At 39.6% G+C, this 20,907-nt stretch overlaps 2 protein-coding genes across 2 annotated transcripts in view; one reads left to right on the forward strand and one right to left on the reverse strand.

Annotated features, from left to right (window-relative positions):
• Positions 1-91: 91 nt before the first annotated feature.
• On the reverse strand, positions 92-16,931 carry Akap3 (A-kinase anchoring protein 3). Its single transcript, XM_003463269.2, has 5 exons — positions 16,793-16,931; positions 12,398-12,504; positions 9,937-10,032; positions 3,820-6,108; positions 92-447 (listed from the first exon to the last, which is right to left on the reverse strand). The coding sequence occupies exons 3-5, from the start codon at positions 10,030-10,032 to the stop codon at positions 292-294; spliced, it is 2,541 nt and encodes an 846-aa protein (XP_003463317.1). The 5' UTR covers positions 12,398-12,504; positions 16,793-16,931; the 3' UTR covers positions 92-291.
• Positions 16,932-20,075: 3,144 nt separating this feature from the next.
• Positions 20,076-20,907, forward strand: part of Ndufa9 (NADH:ubiquinone oxidoreductase subunit A9) — a 42,461-nt gene continuing 41,629 nt past the window's right edge. Inside the window, exon 1 of the mRNA XM_003463270.5 lies at positions 20,076-20,234. Coding sequence (XP_003463318.1) covers positions 20,186-20,234 — 49 coding nt within the window. The 5' untranslated portion in view covers positions 20,076-20,185. The remainder of the gene's footprint in view (positions 20,235-20,907) is intronic.

Consider the following 20,907-nt stretch of genomic DNA (forward strand, 5'->3'; position numbering starts at 1 on the left):
TTTGCCTCCGCCATTTATGTGATGTTATTTTCATTCTTTAACCTTAATATCCCGTTGGATCCCAAGGAAACCAAACACATGGAGCCTTTAATTGTAATTTTTAATTTTATGTCCTTGCTCACATGGACAGAAAAAATCTTCAAAATTCAGTGACTCAAAGATGATACGTCTTTAACGAGAGTGGTATGAGGGTAGCATAAGAGCTCTGAGAGGACTTGAGGACAGCTATGGTGGGAGGGCAGCCAGGGCTGGGCCCACACAGGAGCAGCAGTTGCTCTGAGAGGGCCACCGTCACAGGTTCAACATCAGCCAGTCCAGGAGCTGCAGCCGTGTGACATTTCCCACAGCCTCGTCCAGTTGTCGCTCCTTCTCGTAGCGCAGCACCAACTGCAGAACTTCCCCCACGCTGCGTCCCTTTTCTACAGCGGCAGCGGAGAGCTGGAGTAGCTGTGGGGAGCAGAGAGAAGGGTCATGGAGGGCATCATATCCCAGGGAAGGCCACAAAGAAACCGTCATGGCTAGACCCAAAGGCTAGCAGACTTTGGAATCGGCAGCAGGAGAGACTAGAGTTAGAGGTTGAGGAGACTCCCTTTGCCAGCCTGCTTGACAGAAGGAAGTTGGTGACATTACTCTGAATTCAAAGAAGAGGTATTAATAACCACCTGCCCATGGTATGGAAAATGTGATTTCTCATTAAGATTCAAATCCTCCTATCTTTCCTCTCTAAGGTGATGCTTTCCCAGTGTGTCAATGGTTTCTAAGAATTCTAAGGATCTAAACTCACACTAACATCATAAAACAGTCTCCACTGTTGTCCTGAGACCAACAAGGACTTATGGATGCTGCTTTCCAAATTCCATAGACCACTGACGCTAGATTATCAGATCAGGAAGGCCCCTTAGTCAGCAATTCGACCTTATGGAGATACGGTCCAGAGAGGTGACAGAACTTGTCACAACAGCACTGCTGGTCATTCTTAGCCAAAGTGCCAATGTAGGTCTTTGAATTCTAAACTTAGCCCTGTTTCTAGTACAAATGTGACAAAAAGAGTCAAAATGACTGTTCTAGCAGGTAGCATCACACTATCTCAAGGAACCAAGTTTTTATTTTGTGTATTCTGCTCTTTGTAAGAGTCAAAGGTCAAGTAAATGGGCCAGATATCACGATCTTTTTCAGAAGGAGAAATTGCCATGTGAGAAATTAAAGCTCCTAAGGACACCCCTAAAACAAGTAGATAAAGTCTCCAAAAAAGTTTTTTTTTTAAACAAACAGGAAATGTGGAACTAAAAACAAATAAAAAACAAAACATTCAAAATGTACTGAATGGGCTAAATGCCAAAAACAAAAGGAGACTAGAACAGGTTCTCTCTCTTAAGAGGGGATAGATGGGGATTCACATGAGGAAATGCCCTTTCACTGTGCACCCTTCTGTACTTTTGAATACTGACACCTGCACGTGCACATCCTATTCAAAAATAAAGGAGGTCATTTAAAGCAAGTGGGCTCATGGCTTCCCAGTGCCTCTAGGGGCAATCAGCTGGATCAGCATGAGAATATTTGTTTACATTAATCCTTTATCCCTAACGGTCACTGTCAGGGAGTATTTTGGAATTTAGGAGCTAATTGCTCTTAATACTAACACTCAATGCAAATCTATTGTTTACATGAAGTTTATACTGCTGCTCTGCCTTTCCACTCTTTTCCTTTCTTAAAATAATGAATGACTATCTCTTGAATGGCAGAATTGTAGATTGCTATTCTGTTAGTCTCATTTTAGACAGACATAGTACAAACAGTCTAATTAAAAGTAATCTAAAACTGGAAATATATGATACATATTATAGGCTTGATGTAAAACATGACTACAGAACCAATACCCTTTTCACTCATGAAAAGTACTCATGAAGGCTCTGTTAGTTTTTTTTTTTTTCAATAGTCTGAAGTTTTGACTGGACTGTATCTTCTTCTCTCTCTCACTGCAGCTTGCTAATATCAGAACAATTGTGCATTTTACAGAGTGAAAATCTGACAAGGAAATAGATTTTGCTAAGGACCTTTAGGGGCATTATCTGATATTGAAGCCAGCTGCCGTCTAGCCAAGCAGACCCCAATTTTATGACCCGAGGGACCAGTTTTGAGGAAAACATTTCCACAGACAGGGGTGGTAGAGTGGGGTGGATTTCTGGAAGGGTTAAAGGAGTCCTCAATCTAGATCCTGAACATGCACAGTTCATGAAAAGGTTGTGCTCCTATGAGAATCTAATGTCACTGTTGATCTAATAGGAGGTGGAGCTCAGGTGTTGATTTGGGCAATGGAGTGGCTATAAATGCTGATGAAGCTTTGCTGACCTGTCTGCCACTCACCCCTAGTTGTGCACACCCAGTTCTCAACAGAGCTGGGGACTCCTATCCAGCCCACACTTGAATAGGCACACACATCAACTAGGTACTTTGCCAAACGAAGAGTCTGACCCAGCAGGTTTGGAGCTAAGCCTCAGATTGTGCACTTCTAATGAGTTCCAACAATGGTGACCCCAGATGACACTTTGAGTAGATCAGTAGTCTTGCTAAAACTGAGATTGTTGCTAAGACTGAAATCTTGTTTCAGCACAATACAGCCTAATCAGGGCATTAAATAATCTATGTCTTCTCAGTTATCAGATAAACCCAATAACGCAGTGACAAGGATTGTGACTAGTACTTACTAAAAAGAGAAGCTCTCCTCCTCCATAGCTTCTGATTTCTATGTGGATGAAGTCTTTCTCCCTCCCCTTTGGCCTTCTCTCCTTCTCTTTCTCCCTTCTTCCTTTTTCACTTACTTTTTTCCTTCCTTCCTTCCTTCCTTCCTTCCTTCCTTCCTTCCTTCTTTCCTTCCTTCCTTCCTTCCTTCCTTCCTTCCTTCCTTCCTTCCCTCTTTCCTTCATTTCTTTCTTTTTTAAGCTACAGATCAAGCCCAGGGACTCATACATGCAAGCAAATACTCTATTGCTAAGCTACACCCCCATCTCCAAAGATTAATTTTTCTAAAAAGTTGATACAAGTCATTGTTCTACTTCTCACAATCAAGAGATAACCCAAAGTTGGGTGTGTGTGTACATACTGTCTCACTCTTTCAATGTCTTCACTCTACCCTGCAGCAGCAATCTGAGTGCTTGCGCATGCTCTCCAGACTGAGTATCCGCTGTGTGATCAGTCCTGAAGACTCAGTGGGAGACTTTGGTGGGGATTTGAGAGCTTGGAGTACACTTACCTTCATCATTAACAGTGGTGATAGGTCAGTCTCCCATCTGTCTTTAGTCTTACTTCTAAACTGATTTGGAACTTAAGAGAAGTGTTATTTATTGAATTTCTACAAATCCCCAGCACAATCTAGACAACAGCTTCAGAGATTAGTGACAAGTGTGAAACGGCCATAAATCAAACCCAGTTTATCTTTCTTTAACTCTTCCTAGTGATACTTTTCAAAAACTCCACTTTACTCCAGGCAATTCTATTCTACCCAAAAAATCATTCTGAAGCCCAGAGTGTATCTGATTCTGTCACCAAATCTCTTGGAAGTTCCTTATTTGTACACTCCCACCAATAAATGCATAAAACAAATATCACTTACCCTTTCTTTTTCCTTAGATATGTCTCTGATTGGGCAAGATCTAATTTTACTTTATCCATTACCTCTGCCAAGAGGAATGATCTTCAAATTTTTACTGTTCTCATTTAACCCTTCCTGTAGTTATATTCCCATTCAGAAAGCAAACAGTACACAAATCCAAATTAGTCGTTAAGAACACTTTCCAAATTCCTCTGACCTTTCTTTCTTACCTTCTTCTGGATTTCTTCATCATCACCAGCAAAGTACAAAACAGGAACATTGAGTTCAGAGGCAGCTACCCACTGGAGGACGGCTTGCAGCTGCTTGTTTTGCACTGTGTCCGTTAGGTTGTGGTTGCTGACGATCACCTTGGGGGCTGCACATCCTTCCAGCAGCTGTCCTGAAAGACACCTTAGCTCATTGTGGATATTTTGATAGGCGTTCTGCAGGAGAGCTTCTGCTGTCCCTGTGCCCTTGACGGGTAAGCACTCAAATAAACTATCTGGGAGGGCTGAGTTTGGCCGACTGGCATCTCCACACTTATCATCTCCCAGTTCTGTCAATGAAGGGTCACAAGACTTGGCAATGATGACACACAACTTCATCACAGAGTCCATGAGCTGTTCTACCATCTGCCTGCTCATGTTACCATCTACCTGGCTGGCGACCATCTTGGTCAGTTCAGAGAAGGGACTGCCAGTCTCAGTGTCTTCACATAGCTTGGTAGAACAAGGAGTCACAGGTCTTTCACACAGGTTGACACTTTCTTCCTTGATAAGCACCTTGGATTCAGGGCAATTGTCACTCTTAAAAATGGTCTCACTAAGTAAATTCCGGATGAAATTGAAAAAAACACTCATGAGATCCTTCTTTCCGGTTTGTTCCTGGTCACAAACCTTATGAGGATACTTAGACTCATTGGGAGCTGCAGAAAGCTTGTTAGCGGGGTGGCTGGTGGTGGTAGCAGCTTCGAGGAAGCTCTGTGGATCCATTTTTCCTCCCTGGGCCAGATGATATTGAATGAGAAGTAGGGCAGATACAATCAGGTCCTTGGCCCAGGAGTCTGAACTACACATGAAATTCTCAACATCTTCTGGGTGGCACAGAGAAGGGCTGAGGTTGCAGGTTTCCCGATCTTCCAAGGGACTGTCTGACACAGGGCTATCCTGTTCATTAGGAGTTGCAGATTTTGCACGCTGAGGACATGGAGATTTACAATCTTTCTGGTGATTTTTATGCCACATGTTCAATCCCTCTTTGATGATGTGTTCACCTACAGTTTCAATGCATGTCTTCTCTTTCTGTGGTTTGCATGTGGAATACATCTTTTCTTTCAATTTAGCTTCAGATTTCATTAAAAAGTTCATGTTCCGGTACTTGGGGTCACCCATTCCTTTCATGGAGATTAGGGAATAACTCTCAGATTTATCCTTGGCTCTCCTGATAGTCTCAGGGTATTTGTTGGCAAACATCATATTGTAGAGTTTTCCTAGCATGGCGTCCATGATATCTGTGGCCTTTTGGCTTCCTTGAGAGAAGAGACTTCTTTTCACAGCACAGAGGAAGTCTGAGTCAGTCATGAGGGTTCCTGTGACATTGTGCAGGTTCGTCATGAAGGAATCAATGAGATCTGAGACAACCTCCTTTGCGTGCTTGATCAGGACTCTCTTCAGTAGGATGCTGGCAATGGTTGAGTCCTTCACTTGGATCTTCAGTGTCTTCATGATGGAGACCATCATGTCAGATACTACACTATTGGCGTAGGTCATGATCCCTTGACTAACAGAACCTGTGAAGTCATCAGCCCTTTCCTTCCCTTTGGACATCTTTTTCTCTGCAGGTAAAGACCTCCCACCCTCTTTGGCACCTCCTGAATTTCGAGATTCAAACAATTCCTGATAGAATACAGACTTCTTAGAAGCAGGCTTGTCACCTGGACTCTTGCTTTCCTTGATCTTCAAAGTGCTTTTGTATTTCATACTTGGGGATTTGTCTCCAGAACCGGGAGCTTTGTCGGTGTCAGCGTTTTTGTCTCCAGAGCCAGAAGCTTTGTCAGTCTCAGTGTTCTTGACACATGCAGAGACAGTTGCATTCACCAACTCAGATGCTACTGTGCTCAAGCTTTTCTGGGATGTGGGTTCATCCCCCATATACAATGACTGTTGGACACTTTTTTTTACAGTGTCATCATTCTTCTCAATCTCTTTGCGGGCCATGGCTATGACTAGATTTGTGATGCAGTTTGCATAGAAGGACACTTCGTCTACTGAACTCTTGTTACCAGCCTGGGAAGGAGACTCTTTGTGAGTAATCTCAAAGTGCAATCTTCCTGGACTGCCCTTGGTGGTGTTATTGTAATAGTCTACAGAGAAACCTTTGCGTGGGTCACCAGGGTTGGCCAGTTCTTCACCAAATGATGATTCTCCAGGTTTGAACTTAGCATCTTGGAACTCTGCTGTGCTCTTTTCCAGGTCTCTGCGGAGCCAGCTGAGCACTCTGACAGGATCTGTTGGGGCTTCCTTAAAAACAGACAAGGTTTCATCTGACTATAACAAAGTAAAGCTCCCGTGGGATCTGCAAAATAACTTGAAGGGCCTGTTACTAAAATTGCTACCACTCTCAGGCTTCCTCCACCATTGTAGTAAAAGTAACTTCCATTTATTGGATGCTTACCAGGTACAAGGCACTGTTTCAAGTATTTGAAGACTACTATCCCATTTAATGTTATTCTCGCAATAATGTTAGTTTATTATCTCCATTTTACAGGGAGGAAAGAAGAACTGCGAGGTTACTTAGCCACTCATTTGAAGTTATACAGGCAATTGTTGATGCAGCAGGAATTCTAATCCAGAGCCCACATTCTCTGCTACTACACACATGGCCTCTAGCTACATGCATCTTTAAACTCTGATATCGCCAGTCCAATAGAAGAGTTGACATTTGAACAGAATCAATAGGTATTTTTTGTATTGACATTAATTGATACTTCATAAGGCTTAATTTGTTTTTGTTCACGTTTCTTATGAGTATAAATTTCCCCCCAAAATGGAAAAATTGTGCATAATTAATCATCTGTCAGGATACAAAAACACAATATACTAAATGGCTTCCAATGGAGTAGAAAACATCAATTAAGTCAACAGCCTGATTTACAGCTGAAGAGTTAATATCTGTGAACAATTCACTGGTTTTGAGCTGTGAGATGGTTACTAGTTGTAATGAGCATATGCACATATTTGTGTGTGTACATATTATAATGTATACATGAAAAAATTCTTCATGACACAGGGTAAAATAGTGTTACTAATAACAATAAAATGTCCCATTTACTTATCAAATGTGAAGAACCTTGTAATCATTGGACTTCATATGTTTATTTACAAATGAGGTTGGGCACAGTGGTGGATACCTGTAATCCCAGCACTTGGGAGATTGAGCCAGGAAGATTGCTATGAGTTCAAGGCCTATGTGAACTACATGGTGGGACCCTGTCTCTAAAAAAGGAGAGAGGGAGAGAGAGAGAGAGAGAGAGAGAGAGAGAGAGAGAGAGAGAGAGAGAGGCTATGAGGACTTAAAGAATATCTTACTGTTTTTATACTAGTATACCTCCAAAATAAAGTTTATCACTAAACTAAAGTTTACCAGCTATTATTTGTATAATACTTGTAAAGTTTGCTAAGAACTGCATTAAGTACTTTATATACAATTATTCTATTTAATCCTCAGATTCACCTTGTAAGGTAAGTTTTGCTCTTCTGATTTCACTGGTAGGAAAACAGAAGCTTAGAGAAACTAGAGAATATGGCTAGCATCTCACAGATGGTATGTGACGGGGGTTCATAATCAAATCCAGTTCTGCCTCTAAAACCAGTGCAGTTAAAGGCAAGTTCTTGATTTTCAAGTCCTCCAAATGGTCCCCATAATATGCATAATAGCTACTAGAGTAGAAATGATGGCTCCAGTGGAAATTATACATTGTCTGCGGTACACCCTTTCCCACTACCTGACTGCCATTCTTTTGATGCTCTTTACAACCCTGTAAACTCTTAATTGACAACAAGTCTATAATATATGATTTTTATAAACATGAAAGAGGAGGTTTGACTGATTTCCTCCCACAGTGGAAAAAAGTCACCTGTGCCTCCCCATGCACATACAGCACACTATTTCTGATTTATGTTTTTGAACCTCACAAGTTTCTTGTTAGTGAATCACACAAAATCTTTACCATGTGTTTACCTTTATAACATTTGAAAGTCATTAGCTTATCTTCCTCTGAAAATGATCTTTTGATAGATTTGGAAGTCTTCCAGCAAGATGCCCAACAGACTCACCTAATAAAGGTAAATGGCATCTCAAGAGAGGTGCACTAGAAGCCTTTTTCTTGGCTCCCAGAGTGATAAGAGGACATCAAAGATGCTCTTGTTTTAGTTTTCTTTTCTACTAATTTTGTTCCTGGTTTTCATTTTGGCCCATTCATGGCCAATAATCATCGGTGGCAGCAGTGATTAGAATCCTGGCTTATTGCCTGAATCATCTCTTGGATGGATTAATGATTTATACATCTATTGTTGGGCAAGAGATAACAGGAAATCTATTTGAGTGGTCTGCCAATAGAATATCAAAGAGAATGAGTTTGGGTTGGTTCTTGTGCTACAATTTGGTATTTACTACCTATATGTCTTAACATTTTATGTACATTTGTTAGTGTTTTCTCTTTTAGGTTCCTATAGATAGAAAATAGGTTAGGAACAAATAGAAGATGGGGTGCATAACCTATTTACACATGTGCTTAATGGATGTTAATGTTAAGGGTAAGGATTACAGTAGTGATTCCATTAGATAATGAGAGCTTTAAAAAGAGAGGTATTTCTAGCTTATTGTTGTTCCTGACTCTACTACTGGCATGATGTCTGTGCTAATTTACTGCCTGTTATGATTTAGAGCTAGAATGTTCTTTGAAAGCCTCATATGTTCCAAGATAGGGAACTGGAAGGTGATTGGATTACTGGAACACTAGGCTCATCAGTGAATTAGTCCACTGATGAGTTCATGGGTGCTGTTGGGAGGTGGGGCCCAGTCAGAAAAGACAGACACTGACAGTATGACCTGGAAGGGTTTATCCTTGATTCTCCTTTCCCTGCCCTTCTCTTCTTGCCCATAATGGGTTGAGCAGCTTTCCTGTGCCAGGCTAATCCACCTTGCCATTTCTTGTACTGGAATCAGTCAACTATAAACTGACTGTCAGAGCTCAAATAAACATATTTCCTGTATATTATGGATGTTAGTATTTTGTCCCAGTGATGGGAAAGTGAACAATACACCTCTCTCTCCAAATTCACACTTTTTGCCTTGCTTTATGATTCTATCTGGGATTGGGGCCTTTAAATACTTCTCTAAGTAGTTGGTTTTGTCAAAACAGTGCACTCCTCCAGAGAGCCCTGCAGGATCACACCAGGATAGGGCTTCTGTAATGGCTTGTTTACACCTTCTGACAAGCTTCCATCTGCAGCCACTTGACGTCCAAAGAGACCAGCAGCAGTCTTGGCTTAGGGAGAGGGAGCCTTGTAAGCTCTTAGTTTCTTGTTCTTTTTGTCTTAGAAGAGAGGAGCTTCTCTCTGCATGTACTATTTCTGGAACTCTTAAAACTTCTTTTAATGTCTTTTAGTAGTTAATTATCTTTTACTAGTAAACAGTTTTTAACATAAAATGACTGATGTGGTGTCGATATTCTATATTCTGACTATGCTTTGGCTGATACAATGCCAGATATTAAGCATTTAATAAATTTTGAATGGTAACAGTGGAGTGACAACATTTACTAAGAAGAGAGGTTTATTGTTCTCAGAATTTTAAGGCAACCTACATTTCAGAGAATGTTTTTTATGAGCCTTTCAGACATTTACAACTGATTTCTGTTTGAAAACTGAACAAAAATTTGCAACTATAATATATACTTTTTTCATTAATTATAGCACAGTTCTCCTGAAAAGTACCATATAAAAAGCATTTTCCCCCAAAACACAGAATTTGTTGGAGAAAACTGGGAAATGTTTGTTGGATGGGTGGTCATTTTTTGTCCACTGAAAATCTCACCTTAAAATATAAGAAGTGGGTGGTAGCAGTACAGAGAGCAAGATTCTTCTTGACGACAGTTTACGTACCCCTACCCTGGCATTCATGGTCATGTTATGCTCAGTCACGTATGGAGATGTACGCCTCTAACCCCAGCATCCACCAGACCGACGGAGGAGTATTGTGAGTTTGAGCTTAGCCTGGGCTGCAAGTTCAAGGTGGGCCTGAGCTACACAGTGAGATCTTGTCTCAAATAAGAGGTTTACCCTTACCGTTTTCCAGTCCTGGGCCTGGCCCTCTCCTGGTGAATAAACATCAACTTTGCATACTCCATTTTGGCTTTGTAACCAGTTGACCTTATTGGACATCTGGAAACAGAGGAGAAAAGTCATCGAAGGACAGGTTACATGAAAGTAAGGAGAAATATGGGGTATGGCGGAGGTGCAGGAAGCAGGAGCAATACCTCCAGGAGAGAGATACCCAGAGAGCTAACTCAAGGCCATTTAACTTTCTACACCTTCGTCCTCAGCTCTCAATGGCAGGAATCACCACATTGTCTCTGGTGATACAGTTGCTATCTGGCACACCCTGGTGCTTCACCCACATTTGTTAAATGAATAGGTAGCCACATCCTGCTCCTGTTCCTTGCTTGAAAACTTTCCTGCTCCCCATCTTTGATTTTTTACCAGAAACTCAAAACTAAATGTGAACAAAGCAGAATTATTTCCTCTTTGCCAGTTCTTACCCAATGAAGTGATTTTCAAAGATGTGGATGTCTTATTTTTAACTAATTTTAGAGCAGTGCATTCAGCAGCTTCCTTGAGACCAATTTCGCCTGCAATCAACCAAGGATCCCAGGGGAATTCTTAGTTCCCTGGTTCATCCAAACTTCTAATGCCAGACAGAGATGCTGACTTTCCGTCCTGCATCCTTCCCAGTATGGATTTGCTTTCGGCTCTCCTAAGAGTTTGCTGTACTCTTGCATCTCAGTAAAGGCTTTATCGTGCATCTGCATCTACTCAGCCAGAAAGCTGAGATTCACCTGAGTTGTCTTCTCTCACCCCAGCCTCCCTTAGCTAACTTTTCTCTTGTAAGGCAATCATTTTTTAAATGAACTGTTTATACTCCCTGCTTCGCCGATCCATCTCATATCCTTATTTTACACACTCTTTTGCCCTTTGGTGTTAGTTTTTTCTGTTCACTCTCCATAACGATGCCTTTTGGTAGTTTGGGGAACCTGGCCAACTACCTCGATAGCTTAGATTATCAACTGATAGTCTAAAAGGCTGGGTGGCTTCTCTTTGCCTTTGTTTCCATGTCAGACTTTCATTTCCTGGTTTCCACACTGAAATTTCCCCTTTTTTCCACAAACATTGCTCACTCAGATCTACTGAGTGGATGAGATGGACTGAGATGCCCCATTTTTCCTACCTAATGATGTTTTGAGTATCTTCATGAAATAGATACATATCTTTATAGTTTGATTCTGACAAAATACTGGGTTAAATCCAGTTATAATAAAGCCCAACAGGTTATGCTAAGCTGGAATTGTGTTTCATAAAAGATTGGTTGAAATAAGTAGAGTATTTGGGGGTAGATGTCTGGTTAACTGCAAATATTTGTTTTAAAAATCTTTGGACTGTGTTGGTGTGGTAACACATGGCTGTAATTCTAGTGCTTGGAAAGCTGAGGCAGAAGCATCACTGTGAATCTGAGGCCAGGCTGGGCTCCATAGTGAGTTCAAGGTCAGTTTGGGCTATGTAGTGAGACCCTGTCTCAAAAACAAAAATCTTTGGGCTGTTGTGGGGTAGACATTCTCCCTCAAAATAAAGCCAACACAAATGAAAACCAGATTAACTACATGTTTAAACATATATGAGATATATCATTTTTGTTATGTAGAATGTTATGGATAATTATTAAAAAGGAAATATATCTTTATGAGCTATTGATTTATTGTTCACACAAGGATTTACTCCCATTATTATACCTCAATTAATGATTTGACTTCTAAGCTAGAAAAAGTTTTTAAAAAGTTATTCTTCTGCTGGCCATAATGTGATTTTTTGGGTTAGAAATGTTTACTAGCCCTTATGATCACTCAGAGAACTGTGTAAAAAGGTCAAATCTCAGTTACCAGTCCCAGAAAATCTTATTTTTGTGATTTTGGATTGGAAGAACTGAGGCATTAAATTTCTTGAACACTTCCTCAATGAGTCTAATGTAATTTAGTACTGAGAATTCTGGAGCCAAGGTTTATCTGGAGAGATTCCCTCAGAATCATGGCCAGCTTTGGAAAGATAATTATTTACTCTTCAAAAACTTTACTTCAGATAGATTTTCTAAGCTCCTTTAGTGTCTTATTTTGTTTGTTTGCTTATATAGGTCATCTGAACAAAGTTGGTAATGTCTATGAAGTTAAACTTGGTATTGTCCTCAGCAACTCACTATAATAGACAAAATTCTTAGGTAGGCACTATGACTATAAAGAAAAAAATTTATGGTACTATTACTTGGCTGAAGAGTGAGTAGATTTAGGAGATTGTCCTAAACTGTAAACAATTCAAGAGCCAAAAAAATATGTCTCTTATTCTCCTTTATATTTCAACCTCATGTGTTGCTTCTAATAGAAATGACACAATCAATAGGATCTACTACTTATCTAACTTATATCCTATAATTAAAAAGATGAAAATTAACTTTAAAAAGTAAGGAAATGATGTAATTACTTACTTTTACTGAGGATGGGTTCTGAGATATGAGGAAAGTTCTTGTTTAATTTGATGTCCTCTCTATCACTAAGTTTACCTATACTTCCTGCCATGTAATATATAAGGAATCTGCAATGGAAAGACAAAAATGAAATAACATAGGAACCTTATTACTCTTATTAGCAAAAAATTTGACTTATTATTTTCACACGCACACAAACACACACACAATCAGTACAAAATGACATTCATACCGTATTTTTAGTGCATTCTGTTAGTTACATCTTCTGGCCAATAATTTCTTAAATAATTAATGTTATTCTCCTTCATCTCGTTGTATAAGCGGATTGAACTACAAGGACACTGAAAAGTTTTTAGCCTAATCTCAAATTTGCATTAATAGGAATTTGGAGATAAATAGCTGGAATAGATAATAAGTTCCCTAAATTCATGGATCTCAAAACATCTTGTCCTTCTTTGGGGACCTGAAAACAATATATATCCTTATATTATGATGAGAGGTGGTAGTTAATGTGCTCCATTCCGATGATCTTCCTTATACTATCTCATTCACTCTGTAATATCCTCCCTGCAGGTCAGCCTCGTTCTTCCTCAATGTCTCTCTGAACTCCATCCTTACTCAGAGCCCAGGTCAAAAGTTATATTGTCTGTTGGAGACCACTACAAAGCGACTCTGAGCAGGATTTAAAATTAACCAATTGTTTCTGAGTCTGTCCCAGGCTTAAGTCCCTTGTCTGGAGATGGGTAGAAGATTCATAGTAAGTGAACCTTTATGAATCACTGGTCCTGGCTGAGACCTGTAGTGGCCCGTGATGCCAGAGACACCTCAAAGAGCAACATAAGGCCACAGCTGAGGACATTTTGCTCCAACTCCAAGTAAGTAAATAGAGACTGCAGCTGCAGGCATCTCACTCCTGCTGTCTCACTCCTACCATACATGTCATCATGGAGATAAGACAGTTCTCCTAAATTGACATGATTTACTACTTGGAGAAGTCTTTGAAGTGACTCCCAAGGTCCTGCTCAGTTCCCACACTTTCCTCAATATCTCCTCTCTTTGTCTGGCAATCTAATAAATATGGGCTGCCCAGAGAAGCTCTTTGTCTCAGCCCCTAGAGCCTTGAACTCTGCTAGAGAGTTTTGACCCTCCTGGAGTCCTAAAATCATACCACTTGTCTCGTTTATTTAAGCCTTTACTGTATACTTGTTTGGGAGATGAAGGAAGAAGCACTTTATTAATCATCTCAGTATTTTTTATAATAGTACCTTATACTTGGTGTTTAAACATTATATGCACAAAAGAATGAATATAAATATTCTAGTTCCAAGGAACCAATTTGTTTCTTTTAGAAGTTGGAAAATGTGAGAACAGAGAGGTAATGGCTTGTTCAAATTTTCTATCATGCTAAAGCATACATTCAGGTGGGATTTTTGAGATCTGCATTTTTATTTTTTATTAGTACATGTTTGCAGTACATAATGATAACATTTACTGTGAGAAGGTTGTACATGTACACATTTTTTCATCCTTTGACAGCCCTCCCTGCCCCATCTAGATTTTCTTGAAGTTGGCACTTTGAAGACTCATGATTTACTAACAGACCCTCCTGTTTCAATAATATTAATAAATTCATACTTCTATGTGGTCTCTTTTAGAAAGTGCACTTACTGGTCAAGTATTTTCAGCAAACATAATTTACATAAGTTGTAAGATTTATTCTATTTTATGTTTCCTCTGGGTGATTATGAAGTTTGTTTTTAGTTTATTGAAACTCCCTAACTTGTTCCAAATGATAGCTTATACAAAGAGATAAATACTTCTGGATGATGGTAATCTCAGACTTCCAAATCAATGTGTACATCTCCCATAATGAAGTGAAAAAGAGTGTACAGAGTTAGTGAGGGAATACATGCATTTCTTTATGAGTTCAAAACTTGGTAATAATATCTTAAAGATATGGTGGAAACTTAAAAAGGTATCATGTTATCTAATTTGAAAAGAACAGAAAACCATCTCTATAAATATACTGACATCTATGGCTATGTGCATCATTTTTCTAGCACCCTCATTATAGGAAAATGAGTTCTGAAAAGGGAATATTAGAACCAACGCATATATTTCTGTAGATACTCTAACTTGGGAGTTTAATGGCCTCAAAGCTGTGGAATTATGTTTTATGGCCAACACAATGATTCTGTAGCCACAGAGATAGTTAACCTAAAACCTTCTTCAAAAATACAGTCGTGATTATTATCTCAAATCGAGGAGGATGCAGGGCAAATCATGACTGCCAGTGGGAAGGCATAAGCAATAAAGGGTGTGGCTGGTAATCTCTAGACTGTACCTCCAAATCAAGACATAGTCTCCTGTATCCTTCTGAATCAAGAGGGTTCTCTTTATTAAAAGTTCCTAAATTTATGAAAAGCTAAATTCTAGGCAGCATAAATGAAGCCATTGAGGGGATGCAACATGTATATCCATTATCTCCTTCCCACCAATCCTGGAGATTTAATCCAAGGGTTTTACATAAGCAACATCCTCGGCCCTGTACATTTTTTGAATTTAAATTTTAATTTTAAAGAAAAAAACAATGGAAACCATGGTACAAAATTTCAAAACAGGATTGTGGGAGAGTAACAATGGCTACTACATTGCATATCTTCAAAGTAGTTGCTTAAATTATAAGATACAGGCATGAAAAATTGATCAAACAATACAGGCACAAATCTTCCTTTTTCAATGAACTAATAGCAATTAGTAGTATGACTATCAATTATTTTGGGGAAATATATATGTACGTATATACATAAATATACATATATACATACATATATACTTATATATACATATATATATTCCTTTTCTATTGCTTTTTTCTTTTCTCTATCCCAGTTATCTTTTTCCTTTTGAACAGTTTCTTCAGATTTCACAATACTTTTGTACATTTGGATCTATTTACTCTTTCTGTTTCTTACAGTAGGGAGATAATATGATGTTTACACATACAAGTCTGATTTATTTCACTTATGAGTATAGTCTCAATTTGCATTCATTTTCCTATAAATGTCTCATTTATTCTTCTTTATATCTGAGTAGTACTCCATTATATAAAAATCACATCTTTTTTTTTACCCATTCCTTGGTTGATAGGCATTGGGTTGTTTTCAAGATTTAGCTGTTATCAATTGTGCCACTATACACATGGGTGCACAAATATCGCTATGGTATGATTTTTTTCAATTCTTTTGGGAAAATACCCAGAAGGAGAATAGCTGAGTTAAATGGGACTGTTAATCCTAGATTTTTGGGAACTCTCCACTCTGATTTCCATAGTGGTTGTACCAGTCTACACTCCCACTAATAGTGAAGAAGTGTGCCTTTTTCCCTACAGCCCCTCCAGCTTTTGTTACTGGTTGATTTCCTGATAATAGCCATTCTTAATGGGGTGAGATGGAATCTCAGTGTTGTTTTAGTTTATATCTCTCAAATGACCAATGATGTTGAACATTTTTTCATAATTTGCTTTTTGTATTTCTTCATCTGAGAAGCACGTGTTCATTTCAGCCACCCATTTTTGGATTGGGTCTTTGAATTTAGGAGGAGGGGCCTGATTTTTCAATTCTTTTAATGTTATAGATATGTCCTTTGTCTGAGGGACAACGTCCCAGCCCTTTTTGTCTGTTTTCAATTGCAGTCCTCACATCTCTGCCTGAGTGCTGGAATTTCAACTGTGTGTCACAATGCCTGGCTTTTCTCTTTCTGTAAGTGGCTGCTACACTGCAGGAATTCAATGAATTGGGTTATTATGATATCAAAGTTTTAACTGATTTTGTTTTAAATAAAGATTGTGTGTGTTTCTTTATCACCATTCACTATTAAGCTTTCCCCTGGAACCTCTATTTTGCTTTTCTTTAGTAATAATAGCTTCTTTTTCAGATGCTTTGTCTACATAGCCATATAAATCCTGCCCATCCCCAGTACTCCGTGGTCTTACCAAGGCTTCAAAAATAATAAGAGGATTAAAATGGATGAGAACTGGACTCAGAGGCATACCAGTCTGATTCAACTTTCAGAATACCAGAAAAAAATGGAACAGCCAGACAACAAAAAAGAGAAGTCAGTAAGAAGGCAAGCTTACACTCTCGAAGTCTCACAGAGAAAGAAGTAAGATCACTCTTACTTCCTAAAGGAAAGCCAGAGAGATCTGGTCAAATCGGTTGACAAAATCAGATGTTATCAACAAAATCTGCTGAGTCATAGACTCATTCAAATGGGCTGGGCAGAAGAAGGCTAGGTTGAATATAAAGTTGCCCATTATCTGTCACATGAATTTTCCCTTCTAGCCACAGAAGTTCAGAAAATGGGCTCTTTTATCAGCCCACAGGGATTTCCTACCTCTGTAAGCTCTGGATTAGTGAACCACAGAAGACTCCAGAATATACTTTTAACATCAATGAGATGCTGGGATGTTCTTGCTCAGCTCTAGATCTTGTTTCCTCCACCTGCCTGCCATGCACCTCTCCTTTGTTGGGACTAGGGATGACATCAGAATCCCAACTAGTGATATCACTGTCTCTATAGCAACACTGTACTGTGTCCACAATTAGAGATTGAAAGGACAAGAGGAGAGGCAAAGGCACATCTGAAAGCTCTGGTTTTACTGTGGAAGGGAGTAGGCTTGTTTTCTCTTACTTCTCTTTGAGTGTTTAATTTAGGTGGGGTTGTATAGGAAGGAAAATTTTGCCATTGGGTTCATTTAAGACAGCAGAGTAACTATATACTAACAAAGCCAGATAGTTACAGAGGAGAATGTGAAACAAAAGAATTGAGGGTCTCCTGAACTCCTTACATGATGCCCGTGGAATCACTTCATTTTTGGGATCCAGCCTGGACTTCTTGTAAGCATTTTGTCTGTGATAAGAAAATGAAACAAAACAGAAACTACTTTTGGGATATTTAGCCTACACTGATCACCGCTGGGTTATAATGTATCTTTGATAGTCAGAAATTAAGTAATCCTAATTTATTTTTGCAACATTTCATATGTGACCAAGAGGCATTTGGTTGGAGATTACTTTCTAGATTGAGAAAGATTTTTCAATACACTCTTTGAAAATGTTGCCATAGATACTCTTTAATGATATGAAATATAGTTTCCATGAAGCAAAAAAGTTCTGATCAAGGAAAAGACAAGGTATAGATTAAAATTGCAACATTCAAAAGTGACTGGTTTGATGGAATGGAACCCACATAAACTAGATGAGACATTTTGCCTCAAAAGAGAGGCTTTAATGGTTAGGGGGCTGGCTGCCTTGCACACCAAGACAGCCACCATTTGGCTTGGGAAAAGTTTTTAAGGGTTGTTCTAGGGGTGAGGGGCTCTGCAGGTGAGCTAGGTGAGAGCAGCAGATTGTGATAGAGTTTGTCATAGGGTACATTCCTAGGTGGAGTTGACTTTTGTGGTTGCAATAGTTCTGGGAAGTTTCTTTTCTTGCAGATCAAATGTGAACAGGCTGACCTTCCAGTTTTATTATATAGGTATCCCTCAATTGTTTCTATCTTTTATATTGTCTTAGTTTTTTCATATATCTGCACACAGCACTTTGCAGTTGACAAAGCTCCTTCACATCCAATACATTATCTGATTATCACAATAAGCTTTCAAGACAACAGTGCAGGCATTTTTTTCATTAGGTGGAGAAGCTTGATTAAGTCACAACTAAATAACTGGTAGACGTGGCACTGGAGGACCTAATATTCTGGAAGTTAAGGTGCTCTTCTAACTATACCTGGATACTCTGAAACTAGGAGAATGTGAAGCAGTGTTTGACTAAGATGACAGATGACAATGGGGCTTGTCAATTTATTAGATTCAGGAGAATGTTAATGTATCAGTCAAGTACAGGATTAGGAAATAATCAGCACTAAGTGAACATAGAACAAGGCAAAAACAAAACAATAAAGCATTACTAAGCTTCTCTGACAAAATTCAAGGGTTTCTTTCCTCTTCCAATTCAATTTGGGTGACACTTTAGGAAGCAGAAGGGTGGGATAGAATGGAAACAGAATCTTATAAACCTAATAAGCAACCCTTAATCTCTGTAAGCTTGCTGTCCATCCCAGCAAAATGTGCAAATCACTGAAGGAATTACTAAATCTAGAAAGATTTGCCCAAATTGGGTTGTTTTCTGGTAAACCTACAGTGTATCTTATAGGATCATTGACTGTCAGAGATTTCAAGAAGGGATCAAAAGAAAGTACTGTATATTTTGGGGACAACGTGTTGTTCAGGTCTCCAACTTGTGGTAATTCTGTCTCAGCCTCACAAGGGCTGGGATTACAGGGGGGTGCTGCCATGGTTGGCAGAATAAAGTATTTTAAAATGCAACTTTATAGTCTTATGTTTCTGGAGTTTCTTTGGTCTCCACTTGTCTCTTTCTAGAACAATGCAGATTCTCAAGGGGAGCCATAGTTTAAACAAACAAACAAAATTACAAACCGCTACACTAGAGAGGGTTACCTGCAGTTTCCTGGAAGAAAAATGAGCAGACAGTATATGGGGCTATTGGCTTTTACATAACACCTTAGGAGTTTGAGACGTTCTTAAGTCAACAGAGGAATCGCACTCCAGGTATGAAGTTCCAGATTCATCAATAGGTGTTAAGTATTTTGTTTTGAAAGAACAAAACACGGTAAGTAGAATGATCATCACTTGGGTAAAATACTGAGAAGCCTCCAAAATCACACAAGCAGAAATTGAGTGTTCTAAGTGCATTTCGAAGTACAGGGCCTCGACAGAATAACTGGGTGGACTCAGGATGCCTTTATTTAGGACGCATGCTCATTTCCACTACTGTTTTTAAACCCTTCCTCCTGGAATTTCTTAAGTGCAGGGTCATGTTGTAGCTTGGCATAACTGATGCCATCTTGAGCGCTGCATTTAACTAGTGCCCTGTATTTGATCCAGGAAAATGGAAAATTACTCAAGGTACAAGTCTCATGAGAAAAGCAGAATGAGCTGCACCTGCAGGAGAAAAAGAAGCAGGATACAGGTGTCAACCAAAAATTAAGATTCTAGCTAAATTTTTTCCAACAGGATGTCTTTTTGTGGTTCTTTGTTTTAAAAGCTTTGTAACTTTCCAGTTCAGTGCCACTTAGTGGGACTCTGAAAACGGCTTTCTACGCGAGTGGTCACTGAGCTCAGCTAATTAATTCCCAAATATATCAACTTGGCTGCTTGGATGCCTATACTGTTCCCGAACCCATTTCAGGTCATACCTCCTCCCTATCATCAGCCTAACCGGGCTGCCCTCTCTGGTCCCTGTCAAGGAACAGTGAACCAAGAAGAAAGTTGAGCTCCTACATTTCGGGTTTTGTCATCTTGTATTCCCTCGAGTCACATCCCCGGATAGCTCTGAAATTTGCTATTTAGCAATATGCCTTTATCTTTAAGGTTCATTTCAGAGCTAAGATTCCAAAATTCTTTTTTTTTTTTTGGTTACCAGGGGTCAAACTCATTATTTTGTGCTTCCCAGGCAGGCGCTTATACCGCTGAGCTAAATCCCCAGCCCTCCAAAATTCTTTTTCTTTCTTCTTCTCTTCCTTTCCCTCCCTCCTGGTATCCTCTGCCTTCCCAGATTCCTTCTCAACAGCGTTTTTACCCAATCTATAACCCATCTCTTCACTTCCGGGTTAGCGCCGGCGCAGACTGCTGTGGGAAAGAATATTTGACCTATATGAGAAGCCGTAGTCGGCCGGAGTGCGAGCCGAGGTGGATTATGGGAAAAGATGGCGGCCGTTGCTCACCCCCAGGTTGTCCGCGCTCTGCCAATGTCACGTAAGTGTCAAAGGGAACTGCGGCCCTTGATCGAGATTCTGAGACAGGAGTGCGGTCCTGCCAGTTCATTGAGCAGTCTGGTTTGTCTAGGTTCGGAGCCGCCTCTGTCCAGTTTCTCCTTTACTTTTCCACCTCCCTGGTTTACGTATTAAATTGTGCACTTGGGAAACAGTCAAGAGAACATGAGCAAATGGGAAGGAAAGAGAAGAAAGTAGGGACCCTTAACGAATCGAGATGATCAGAGTTCTGTTAGGGTCATAATGCCTTGAGGTTATGAAAAAATGTTTGAATGGAATCGGGGGAGGTGCTGGAAAGGGAAAGGAAAAATGGATAGCGAAGAAATTTCTCATAGGTTATTGACTTTATGCAAAACCATTAATCCATCCCATCTTCAGATTCTCCCTGTAACGATAGCAATGATAATCTCAACGTCAGGGAATTTCTGAGAAGCTTAAATGAAGTACTGTTTATAAAAGCCTTTCTAATCAAAAGCAGCTCTAGATAGTTGTAGAGTGTGTTAGCTTGGGCCCCTAGAACCTGGAGGAGACAGGGATGTTTGTGAAACGAAACAGAAACTTTTTGGAAAGGAAAGTGAAGAGGAGTGAAAGATGTATTCGAACTTGTCAGCGTTATTTGTTTTCTATGCTGATTGAATTTGTTCTTAGTCCTCTGA

The sequence above is a fragment of the Cavia porcellus genome, unplaced genomic scaffold, assembly GCF_034190915.1.
Source record: "Cavia porcellus strain 051 isolate PalLab524CR breed Dunkin Hartley unplaced genomic scaffold, mCavPor4.1 scaffold_27, whole genome shotgun sequence".
Classification (NCBI taxonomy): Eukaryota; Metazoa; Chordata; class Mammalia; order Rodentia; family Caviidae; genus Cavia; species Cavia porcellus.

Coding starts and splice junctions, on each gene's coding strand:
- Akap3 (XM_003463269.2), bottom strand. CDS start 10,032: ATGTCCAATAAGGTCAACTGGTTACAAAGCCAAAATGGAGTATGCAAA. Junction 6,109..9,936: donor AGGCCCAGGACTGGAAAACG/GTAAGGGTAAAC, acceptor TCTGTTTTTAAG/GAAGCCCCAACAGATCCTGT. Junction 448..3,819: donor ATGAAGAAATCCAGAAGAAG/GTAAGAAAGAAA, acceptor TGCTCCCCACAG/CTACTCCAGCTCTCCGCTGC.